A 13,148-nucleotide genomic window follows, 5' to 3' on the forward strand; every position below is an offset into this window, starting at 1 on the left:
ATCTTTATGGCCAGCAGTATACTAAATCATCTTCTTAACAGAAATTGTCCACATCCTTTGAGATTTCTGGGAAGGGAGGTTGCTTTCTTGAGAGAGTGTCAAGGTCCTGAATCAGGACCTTGTTTGTTCTTTTCTCCTTTTTCATCTATCAGGAGGCATGCCTTTCTATGTGGTAGCAATTGAGTCACTTCAGCTCTCAGGGCCTCAGCTTCCTTATCTATAAAATGAACAGTTTGGGTTAGATGAACAGTTACTAAGGTCCATTGCAAGGACAACAGTCTATATACAGCAGAAATCTGGTTTCCAAATGTGAAAGCAGATAGTTGCATAGAAAAGTTCTCCTTTATATCTCACATTTATTTGTTTTAACCTATCTTCAAGCCAACTTATTTCAACAGTTAGGTGTGAAAGGGTTAATGGATACTTTATGAATAAGAAGTCACTACTAGCTAATGGTTAGAAAAGGCAAAGTGGGAGGATAAACAAAAAGTGTTCAAAATTCTTCTCTTTGAAGATGAATGTATGCAGAGGATATCACATTAGGTTTATATAAAAATGGAATAAGGATATCTTTTAAAACCACTGAGTTTTTAGCACATGTATATATCTCTACATATATACATATATATTAATACATGTAGATATTTGCAAGGAGGAAAGTTTGAGAGTAATTATGAATATTGTAGTTAGAGAATGATACATATTTATATCTCCCTGTAAACTTATTGGGATATTATTGTTGTCTTTTTTTTTTTTTTTTAACATACCAAAAAACATAAAATAGGAGTTCTACTAGAGATCATTACTGATCACAAAATAGAAAATTTCGATTATACCAAACTGAAAAGTTTTTGTACAAACAAAACTAATGCAGACAAGATTAGAAGGGAAGCAATAAACTGGGAAAATATTTTTACAGTCAATGGTTATGATAAAGGCCTTATTTCCAAAATATATAGAGAATTAACTCTAATTTATAAAAAATCAAGCCATTCTCCAATTGAAAAATGGTCAAAGGGTATGAACAGACAATTCTCAGATGAAGAAATTGAAACTATTTCTAGTCATATGAAAAGATGCTCCAAGTCATTAATCAGAGAAATGCAAATTAAGACAACTCTAAGATAAACTACAAAACCTGTCAGATTTGGCCAGGTGCCTTTTTTTTTTTTTTTTTAAAATTTAATGTTTTTTTTAAGGATATATACATAAAATTTTACAGCATTAACAATTGCCAAACCTCTTGTTCCAATTTTTCACCTCCCAACCCCCCACCCTCCCTAAATGGAGGATAATTAGTAGATTTAAATAATTAAAATAAAGATACATAAAAGTATACATGACCAAAAAACATTATTTTGCTGTACAAAAAGAATCGACTCTGGAATTATTTTGTACAATTACTTGTGAAGGAAATCAAAAATAAGGTGTGCATAAATATAGGAATGGGAATTCAATGTAATGGTTTTTAGTCATCCCCCAGAGTTCTTTTTCTGGGTATAGCTGGTTCAAATTCATTACCTCCATTAGAAATGATTTGGTTGATCTTGTTGCTGAGGATGGCCTGATCCATCAGAACTGGTCATCATCTAGTATTGTTGTTGAAGTATATAATGATCTCCTGGTCCTGCTCATTTCACTCAGCATCAGTTCGTGTAAGTAAGATGACAGGAAAAATTAACGATGATTGTTGGAGGGGATGCGGGAAAACTGGGACATTGATGCATTGTTGGTGGAGTTGTGAACGAATCCAACCATTTTGGAGAGTAGTTTGGAACTATGCTCAAAAAGTTATCAAACTGTGCATACCCTTTGATCCAGCAGTGTTACTACTGGGATTATATCCCAAAGAGATTATAAAGAAGGGAAAGGGACCTGTATGTGCACGAATGTTTGTGGCAGCCCTTTTTGTAGTGGCTAGAAACTGGAAACTGAATGGATGTCCATCAGTTGGAGAATGGCTGAATAAATTGTGGTATATGAAAATTATGGAATATTACTGTTCTGTAAGAAATGACCAACAGGATGATTTCAGAAAGGCCTGGAGAGACTTACACGAACTGATGCTGAGTGAAATGAGCAGGACCAGGAGATCATTATATACTTCAACAACAATACTATATGATGACCAGTTCTGATGGACCAGGCCATCCTCAGCAACGAGATCAACCAAATCATTTCTAATGGAGCAGTAATGAACTGAACTAGCTATGCCCAGAAAAAGAACTCTGGGAGATGACTAAAAACCATTACATTGAATTCCCAATCCCTATATTTATGCACACCTGCATTTTTGATTTCCTTCACAAGCTAATTGTACAATATTTCAGAGTCTGATTCTTTTTGTACAGCAAAATAACGTTTTGGTCAGGTATACTTATTGTGTATCTAATTTATATTTTAATATATTTAACATCTACTGGTCATCCTGCCATCTAGGGGAGGGGGTGGGGGGGGTAAGAGGTGAAAAATTGGAACAAGAGGTTTGGCAATTGTTAATGCTGTAAAGTTACCCATGTATATATCCTGTAAATAAAAGGCTATTAAATAAAAAAAAAAATAAAATTAAAAAAAAAATAGGAGTTCTTAAAAAATCCCTGAACTTTTAAAAATATATGAAAGAGTGAAACTTTGTTTTGTATATTTGATAGCACCATTGTTTGTAACAAGTAAGAATGAGGTCCTGGTATCACAGTCATAGTTTGTTTTAATTTTTTTAATAAGAAGGTTCTATGGGGAGTCATTGGGAAATGACTGCCACAACAAAATGTATCAGTAAAAAAATTTTCAATATAAGTGATAAGGAGGAAAAGAACAGGTACAGGAAGGTTATTCACTATTCTGGCTGGAAGGAAACTTGAAATCTTTTGGTTCAAACCCTCCTTTTATAGAGGCTAAGGAGCAGCCTACTGATTGGTGGGCTCCAGTCCATGTAGCGTGTTGAAACCAAATTTACTTAGCATTAAAATGACAACTTCTTATGACAGCAGGACTGCAGACTTCCAGCCTTTCTTTTAAGCTGTTGTTTTTTGCCTTGTGAGCTAAATAAGTAAAGAGCCAAGCCTAAATTTCCCCTGGGACTTTCTGTTGGTTGCAGGTTTTTTTTTTTTTTTTTAGCTTTTTATTTTCAAAACATATGCATAGTTTTCAACGTTCACCCTTGCAAAACTTTGTGTTTCAATTTTTTTCTCCTCTCTTTCCCCCACTCCCCTCCCCTAGATAGCAAATAATACAATATAAGTTAAACATGTGCAATTCTTCTAAATATATTTTTGTAATTATCATGCTGGACAAGAAAAATCAGAGCAAAAAAGGAAAAAAAGAGAAAAGAAAGCAAAACATATACAATATGTATATTATAAACAATAACAAACAATAATAAAAAAGTGAAAATACTATGTTATGATCAATACTTAGTGCCCACAGTCCTCTCTCTGGGTGCAGATAGCTCTCTCCATTCTATCGGAATTGATCTGAATCATCTCACTGTTGAAAAGATCCAGTAGAATTGGATCCATCAGAATTGATTATCATATAATCTTCTTGTTGCTGTTGTATAATGTTCTCTTGGTTCTACTCACTTCACTTGGCATCAGTTCATATAAATAAGAGACTTGATTCTTAATAGTTTCTATTTTTCTATTGATTCAGCTTGCTTTTTTTTTAAGTATTTGTTATAAAGTAATATCTCATTTATTCAGTTCCCATGAATGAGATAAACCATATACATTTTTTCAATAAATAATACTCCTTTAAGTACCAAAACATTTTTGTTTCCATTGTATCGAGAGTAAGTATATCCCAACTATAAAGCTTTTTGCCCCAATCCTGAAATAGCCTTGAATTGTTGTATTTTTAATTCTCCATCTTTTTGTGTTTTTAACTGTTCTTGTCTCATCCACTGATACATTTTACTATTTATTATTATCAGTGTGCCTGCCTCCCCTTAAATTTGTTTCTTATCTGCTTTTAACCTTAAAGAACAGATAATGAAGCTTGTTAAAACTTGTTTTAATACAAGAGTAAATAGCCTCTCAGTGAGGTCTGAAAGGGTAAAATATATTAGTTTTTAGTAATGATAATCTCATTTGGCTCCCCATAAAACTTTTACTTGTTGGTTAGTCCTGGATAGTCAAGGTTACAAGATAAGGGGAGATGTTACTGTATCTAGATACTGAAAAGTCCTATTACACGTGTTTGCCTAATATAGGTGCTTCATAGACATTAGTTAATGCTGTTACTCTTGTTACAATAAATTTTAAACTGCTGTCACATATTTAAAGTATACCATCCAGTATAGCCTTTAATGGTATACGATCCTTTGTCACTTGGGTTTCATTTATATTATTCTCCCCACCATCCCCACCCCTCACCACAATTACATTATAGGTGTCTCTTAAGGGCAGGTATCATTACTTACAATTTTCTGCTACTTCTGCCCTTTTTGATTTTTGATCCATCCCTTTCAGCTGGTATTAAAACAATTATTAAATTCTTAAAAGTAGAATCAACCAGTGACAATCACTACTTTCCTTAACATTAGTAATTATTAACTCCTTAGACCCTTCTCTAATTGATCACCCATTTCATAGAAAGAATAAATTTTAAAGCACCAATAATAAACATACAAATCCAGAACTTGAAAGAATAAACCCTTAAGGGGTAGTTATAGATAGAATTTTTTTAAGGGTTTTTTTTTGTTTTGTTTTGTTTTGTTTTGTTTTGTTTTTGGTAATCTCAAAAGACAGAATCGCAGTGATACTTTGCAAAGCTTTTAAAGCACTACATAAATTGGAGTTGTTATTAATCTCAAAATATAGGAATGTAATTTTGTTTGGGAAATTCTGCATATTCACAACATGACTAATATGGAAATGTTTCTTTTTTAAAATAGTATTTTATTTTTCCAAATACATGGAAAGATAGTTTTCAACATTCATTTTTGCAAAATCTTGTGTTCCAAATTTTTCTCCCTCTCTTCTTCCTTTCTTCCCTCTGCAAGAGAGCAAGTAATCTGATATAGGTTAAACACGTGTGATTCTTCTAAACATATTTCCATATTCATCATGCTATGAAAAAAAATCAGATCAAAATGAAGAAAAAACACCAGAATGAAAAAAAAAAACCAAGCAAACAACTATCACAACAAAAAAAAGGTGAAAATACTATGCTTTGATCCACATTCAATGTCCATAGTTCTCTCTCTGAATGCTAATGGCACTTTCCATCACAAGGGTATTGAAATTGTCTTGAATCCCCTCATCGTTGCAAAGAGCCAAATCCATCATAGTTGATCATTTGCGTAATCTTGTTGCTATATACAATGTTTTCTTGTTTCTGCAATTGATAGGCATCCACTCAATTGGAAATATGTTTTTCATGATTTTACTTAGTCTGTATCAAATTGCTTATCATCTTAGGGAAAGGAGGAGATGAAGGAGGAAGGGAAAACATTCAGAACTCAAAATTTTAAAATGAAATATTAAGATTGTTTTTATGTGTAATTAGAAAAAATTAAATAGTGTTAAAAAATAAATTCTTCAGTCCTAGCATATATACCTTGAAAATGGAGTTTTAATCCAAATCATGAACTGCCATTATATATTGAATCCTAATGTAGAAAGTTTGAAAATACAGGTATGGGATTGAGAGAGATGAATACATTCATGAAATAAATCCATAACATCTTATTAAGGGATTTGAGGAGTTATTTGAGGATTATTCTTTTTGGTAATATAATTAGCCATGACCTTTCATACACTTTAGTCAGTTAGCATTTACTAAATGTGTTCCAAGAACTATGCTAAGCACTGGGAGTACAAAGACAATAGATACACATGAATACATACTAAACATACAAAATGTATTTAAGGCAGTTTTCTGGAAGAAGGTACACTAGCAGTTCAGGAGTGTAGGTAGAGAGAAAAGAAAAGGGGACTACAGTTAATAGGCATGGATAGTAACTCAACAAAAAAACATTAAAAAGAAACAGTTGAATCAGGAAAGAGCCATGTCTCAAAGACTCAATATTGCCTTTTTCCTTCAGTTTTGTTTGAGTTATTCTTTTCTTTTGCTAATAGTATCTACTATTGAGTAGGTTGGCCAATTTCTATTTCTTTCGAGATCCTTCATACTGAGAGCACAATGCCTCTTACCCAGGGCGGCAAGTTCCTTTCTGGAGAGATTTCCTCTTTTAGGCAACCAAAACCTTCAAAACAGTATTAAACCATGTGCTTGCCTTTTCAGTCAAGAGTAGAAAGGGCAATAACTTCAATGAGTAGACAGCTGTTTAGGGCTGTCTCATGATGAGTTCAGGGAGCTATTTTAATATTTCACTCCCAATTCCAGTTATGCTTTTGGATTATACCAAACACAGACAGTAAAAGTCAGGAAGAAGGAAGGACAGGGCTTGATGGTATGTGTACAATTACCCCAAACTGCTGTCTTTTTACTGTTCTATTACTTCATCCTGTAGTACACTTGAGCCATCATAGCTTCATTTTTTCCTGCCTTTTAATTATAGGCAGATTCTTTGAAAAAGAAAATAACATATAGGGAGCATCTAGGTGGTGTAGTTGATAGAGCACCAGTCCTGAAGTCAGGAGGATCTGAGTTCAAATTTGGCCTCAGACACTTAACACTTCCTAGCTGTGTGACCCTGGGCAAGTCACTTAACCCCAATCTCCCCCTCCCCCCCAGATAGCATACTATAGCTGCTCCCAATTCCTCATTTCTGCTTATTTTTAAACTCCTTGCAATTTACCTCCTAAAACTACTGCACAAAAACTGCCAAATCAGATGATCATCTTCTCTTCCCTTCCCTCCTCTCTCTCTCTCTCTCTTTTTTTTTTGGGGGGGGGGATGGTTTACACCTTCTACTACTTTATCCTCTTCTAGGTTTCTAGGACAGGACACTGTTCTCTACTGGTTCTACTTCTGTTTGTATGACCATTCCTTCTCAACCATCTTTGCTAAGGAAAAAAAAAATCATAATAACAATAATTATAATAGTAGCTGGCATATCTCTTTCACAGAATATTTATCCTTTTTCAAAGATTACTTTAAGTACTAAGTTCTCCCATAAAGCCCTTCATGATCCTTTCTTGTAGGAATCATAGGATCTAGATGGAATCCTTGTTTTTCAGTCATGTCTGATTCTTCATAATCCATGGACCATCACACACTAATACTGTCCATGGGATTTTCTTGGCTAAGATACTAAAGTGCTCTTCCATTTCCTTCTTCAATAGCTTAAGACAAACAGGATTAAGTGACTTGTTCAGTGTTACACAGCTAGTAAGTTTGAACTCAGGTTTTCCTAACTTCAGGCCCAGTGTATCACTCTTTTGGTTGAGTTCTTAGATATTGTCTTACTCAGAGGTTCACATTTAGTGGTTCTCAGACAAGTTTGAGACAATGATCCAAGGAATTTAATACTTAAAAAAAATTTTTTTTAGTGTACCTTAAGTAGTAAATAAATGGCAAATATATTTTTCCTCGGTGACAATAAGAACGTGCATGTTTTTTAAGCATTATAAGTTAGTTTCTGTAAAATTCAGAACTGCCATGATCATATGCACAATGATTTTGGAATTCAAAGTCATCACTTCTGGCTAAATGTAATATTTTCTTGCAGTTTTTCAATCTATCATCAAATTGTTTCCAAACTGCCACAAGGGTTTGATATTTAAGTTCACACTGATTTCCATTAGAAAGTAAAGTGAATGTATATAATCTTATTTGTCTTCTGTATACTATACCAAAGTATAACATTTTATAATTATGTAATGTAAAGTTTAATTTGGTGCTTTTTTTTTTGAGAAAAATTTATCATTGTAATTATTGTAAGCTCTTAATGGATAGATTTGAAAGAATGTTAGGAATAGCACATCATTATCCTAGGAATTTTCACTACATTTTCGTTGTTGATAAAAAGAGTTCCAATGATCTAGTTTAATTTCCCCTCTCATTCACAGATGAGTGAAACTCTGACTCTGAGAGGTAAAGTCAATTGCTCAAGGAGATCCACAACTAATAAGTTGCAGAACCCAGATGTGAACCCAGTTTCTCTGACTTGAAATCCTAAGCTTTTTCAGATATGCTATATTTATCTTCAAGAGGTATCATGATAGAATAAATAGTGAATCAGCTTTGAAGTCAAGAGAATTGGGTTTAAATCCTATCTCGGGTGAGGACTAAGTGGTCAGTTGACCTTACTGTCTCCAGGGAACTCAAAGACTTCACACTGTAAGGCATTTGCCTGATTTCCTAGATCAAGACTTCTTAAACTTTTTATACTCATAGCCCCTTTTTCACCTGAGAAATTTTTACTCAAGCCCAGGTTTATAGGGATGTGGGGGGGAGGGGGGAGTGTAAGTGTGTGTAAAAAGTAGGTGTACCAATCAAATATTTACTAATAATAAATCATAAGGAGATTGATATTAAAATAATTTTTTGACATACACATAATTTTATCACTTGAAGACTAGCAGATTTGCATATTAATGAGATGAATGTGCTTCTTGATTTTTATATAAAGAATTAAATCTTGGCAGATCTTTTATTATTGCCAAATTTTTTATGACCTCTACATTCATGGAATTACAACCTTAGTTTAAGAAGCTTTGTCCTGGATCATTGAAGTCAAAGGATAGAATTAAACTCCCATCATTTATCGTGTCCCCAATAGAATAGAAATTCCTTGAATGCAAGTATTGTTAGGTTTTAGTTTTCATGTTTCTGGTACCTGACTCATCTTAAGCTCTTAGTAAATATTTGTAGAATTAAATTCTGAGTCAACTTTGAGATAGCAGAATAAGCAGTGGACTAGAAACTAGAATCAGGTTCTAATTATATAGCTTTGTCAATACCAGCTACGAACTTTGTCAACAAATCTCTCTGACCCCAAGTTTTTTTTATTTGCAGAATTGAGGTATCCTTGCCTTTTCCTTTTTCTTGTGAGAATTAAATAAGTAATACATGACAGTACTATTCAAATGTAAAATTGAAGTAGTAGTGCTATCCTTGAGGCCTTCTTCATCAGTGGATACCCAGAATATTAATATTAATATAACAAACTCGTTTTGGTTTTCTAGTTAAGAACTTTGAAATCACTTTGTGCTTGAGTTGCAGGTTTTATGATTGTTCTTGGTATACATTTGTGAAATATATCTTATCTTGATATATTTGGTACTGGCTAATGTGTATACACACTAAGGTTGCTTGTCGGAATGAAGATAGTTTCTCTCACTTTCTCAGGTTTAACCTGAGCAATCTTTTTCAATAATACCCTTTTATTTAGATTTTAGTACCAGCTACACATATTCCAATTAAAAAATGTCTCATTTTACTCACTTTGTTGTTTTACATATCTTAATTTGGGTTATGTGTTCTTAGATTTAACAGTAAAAGGAAATATGTTATGGGCACAAACCATCTGAGGTAGTTTATTATTATTTCAGGATTTCTGTGACTTTTCCTAATGTCCCCTCCAGGATGAAAAGAGCTTCTCTTTAGCCTTGTCCTAGATACCCCAGCTTCCCTACTTTGGTCAATGTAAAATTTTGTTTCACTTCAAGTTAGCAGACCTTTATCATATGTTACTTTAGTACTCTCTGTGATATAGACATTCTAGCCTTGTTACTTCTCCCACATGACACTACCATTTCTTGCCTCTTTGTCTTTACATATGCTCTCCTTTGTGTCTAGATTGCCCTCCCTTCTCGACGTCGATGTTTTCTCTTAGAATTTTCTTAGTTTCCCTTTAATTTTTAGATAGAATCTTTTAGTTTGCTTCAAAGCTCAGCTCAGATACCATCTTCCACACAAGTCCTTTCCTGATATCTCTCTCTTCTTCTCTCTCCCTCTTTCTCCTCTCAGTTTCCCTCTCAAAATTACTTTGTACCTATTTTAAATATACTACACATATTTATAAATATCATGTCTCTCCCAAAACAATGTCACCTTCTTGAAGAACAGGATTGTTTCCTTTCTTTCTCTTGCATTTTCAGAGTTTAGCACAGTGGAAGTATTTAATTCATGTTTCATTCTCTTGGTATATAAACCATACAACATTTTTCTTCCTCCTTTGGAAATTTGAACCCTTCTCTTGTTTTTTTCCCCTTCTTACAGTGGACAGTTGGAGGCTCAAAAAATAAGAAAAAAGGAAAAACTGGGAAGATAGAGAAGAAGGGAACCATGAAAAAACAGACAAATAAAGCTGCTTCCTCAGGTAGCTCTGACAAAGACAGCTCAGCTGAGAGTTCAGCACCTGAAGAAGGTAAGACAGGACTCTCCAGACCTAGCTGGTAAATTCACTTTTTCATTTGAAAGTCCTACAGTTTTTAAAAGATAAAGTTGGACTGTTTGTGTCATAGAATAAGACTTTATTTGTAGTTTGGTAGGGTTGCCATATCTTGTCATCTGCTGATACTGAGAAAGTGTGTTAGCTCCTTTTTGAATTACTATTTCTCAAGACATGATAGAAAAGAAACATCTCTAAGTGAACACAAACTTTTAGAAATTCATTCTTTCAAAGCCAATTCCAGGAATCAGTTGCCATAATTAAATCTTAATACGAAATTGATAAGCTAGAATAATAAACTTAAAAATTCTTTCAAAATAACTTTGCGACTTATAACTGACTTAGACACAGAGGTTACCTCAATAAATTGCTATTTAATTTGTGCCTTTTTAAATATCTACATATTGGTTAATTTAATTCTTCTGTTTTTGTGCCATTCTTCTCATCCTGTTCTATTTTAGTGTCTTTTAACCATGTTTCATTGAAAACTCAAGTTTGTTGTCCTGTTTTAAAATTTTCCTTCCTGTTTGTGCAGTGAGCCAGAGGTGTTGCTAGAGCTCTGAACCATTTTATTTTTAAATAGTAATGGGCTAAAGAACAGCAAGTGGACATCAGATACAATATGTGTGGTTTCATCAGCTTCATTCAAGTACATTATCGTCTTAACATCTAGGATTTCATTTCAGGTGAAGTATCTGACTCCGACAGTAACAGTTCCTCCTCCAGCTCAGATTCAGATTCTTCTTCTGAGGATGAGGAATTCCATGATGGATATGGAGAAGACCTCATGGGAGATGAAGAAGATAGGGCCCGTTTAGAACAAATGACAGAGAAGGAGAGGGAACAGGAACTGTTTAACAGGATAGAAAAGAGAGAGGTGCTGAAGAGAAGGTAAAAACTATAGTCAAATGTTCTTTATTCCCTTTTTTTCCCCCTCTTTCGCTTCCTCCCTCCCATCAAACCCTACTTCCAAATACAAACTCTTCTTGGGAAATATGACTATAGACTATTAAGACTGTATACTAACTATATTTTGAATGCTACCTATATATCACTGGTTAGATATGTTCTGGAACCTTGTCTCACTTTCCTAGCCATGTCTCTGGGAGGAAAGGCAAAGTTTCATCCTTCCTGCATGTCAAGGGAGTGTATTATAGCATTATTGCTTTGTTCCTTACCTTCCTTCTTTTCTTTTTTTCCCTCTATTACAAATAATGTTCAGAAAGATTCTTATACAAAAAATTAGTCTTCTATTTTAAACAGAAATTGGTGGATATATTTGATTTGCTAAAGGAAATCTTGAGAAAGTAATAAGACATAACTTTTCAGTTATCAAAAAAAAAATTAAACCCAGAACTTATGAGGTAACTATACAGACAAACATATTAATATATTTTGGGAAACTTCTTGCCTTTGTGATATTTAACAATTTTATCAAAGACTTTCAGTGAAGATATAAATGGCATGCTTATCATATTTACAGATAACACAAAACTTTGAGCAAGAGTTGTTCTACCTTTACTAAAGTGATCTATGGATAGATTTCAAGAGATTTGTGAACTTATATGGGAGAAAAGAAATACATCTTTAGTTTTAGTCATTTCTAATTAGAACTTAGTATTTCCTTCAATTATGAATGTATGCAACAAGCCTTATTCTAGAAAGGGGGCCATAAGTTTCACTAGACACCTGAAAGAAGTCTGGGGGACAATAAAAGTGAATAACTCCTACTTTAAAGCAATACTTAACATGATAGATGATGGTGTCTGAAAATATTTTGGCAAAGTAGAACGTTAGATTAAATTTATCAGTGTAAGATTTGATAGGAATAGATGCAGAATTGTTCACTTGGTTTTAAAAAATCAGCTTCAAGTACAAACTAGAGGAAACTTAGCTAGAAAGTGGCAGATCAATCAAGAATGACCTGGGCAGATCTAAGGGAGAGAGGGGTGGGAGAAAGGAGGGAGAAAAAAAAAAATTGGAACACAAGGTTTTGCAAGGGTAAATGTTGAACACTATGTATATATTTTGAAAATAAAGTTTTGGGTTTTTTTGGTTTGTTTTTTTTTTTTTTTTTTTAAATAACCTGAGCAGGCTTTTAATGAACTGCAAGCTCGATATGGCAGCCAAAAAAAGTTAATGTGTGTTTAAGCTATATTGAGAGAGGCAAAGTGCCTTAATTAGAAATTAAGGAAATGATCCCTTTCTACAGGTTAGACCTTATGTACTGTGTTGTGTTCCGTTATGGGCACTACATTTTAGGAAGGATATTGACAAACTGGAAAATATTCAGGGAAGGGTATCGGGTTGATGCAGGACCATCAGAAAATGGAATGGCTGTCTCAGGAAATATGTTTCCCTCTTGTTATTTTCAAGCAAAGATTATATGAAGGTGTCAGGTTTGTTGTGGAAACAGTTGGTATTTAGGAACTATATGGGCAGTAAGATCTTTTCCACTTTTGAGGTTTTGTGAAATTATTTTAGAATGAATAAAACTTTTTTCACAGCAGTTTGGTTTTATAAATTGACTTTTGAAGTATTTACATTCTAACTTTTAAATATATTCATTCCCAAATTTTAGAGGTTTAGTCTTGATACTTGAGTTTAAGATTTGACAGTTCCCCTGGTGCTTATGTATGGAATAGCTGACTGCCCTAGTGGCCCACTTTTCAGTTTAATGAAATGTCTTTTATATTAATTGAAAATTGATTAGCAAATGCTTAGCTGATTCCATGTCCCCATTTTTAAATTTGAAAATATTTTTTCTATTCTAGCAATATTTTAAGGCAAGATTAGAGTTAGGTTTGGTCTCAGTAATAATGGGATCATAGATAAATAATAAATA

The 13,148-nt window shown here is 33.6% G+C and overlaps 1 protein-coding gene across 1 annotated transcript in view; it reads left to right on the plus strand.

The window, feature by feature from the left end:
* Positions 1-13,148, plus strand: part of RTF1 (RTF1 homolog, Paf1/RNA polymerase II complex component) — a 50,208-nt gene that overhangs the window by 16,510 nt on the left and 20,550 nt on the right. The window contains exons 3-4 of the mRNA XM_031952118.1: positions 10,132-10,279; positions 10,990-11,194. Of these exons, the coding sequence (XP_031807978.1) occupies positions 10,132-10,279; positions 10,990-11,194 (353 nt within the window). The remainder of the gene's footprint in view (positions 1-10,131; positions 10,280-10,989; positions 11,195-13,148) is intronic.

This window comes from Sarcophilus harrisii, chromosome 2 (genome assembly GCF_902635505.1).
Source record: "Sarcophilus harrisii chromosome 2, mSarHar1.11, whole genome shotgun sequence".
Lineage (NCBI taxonomy): Eukaryota > Metazoa > Chordata > Mammalia > Dasyuromorphia > Dasyuridae > Sarcophilus > Sarcophilus harrisii.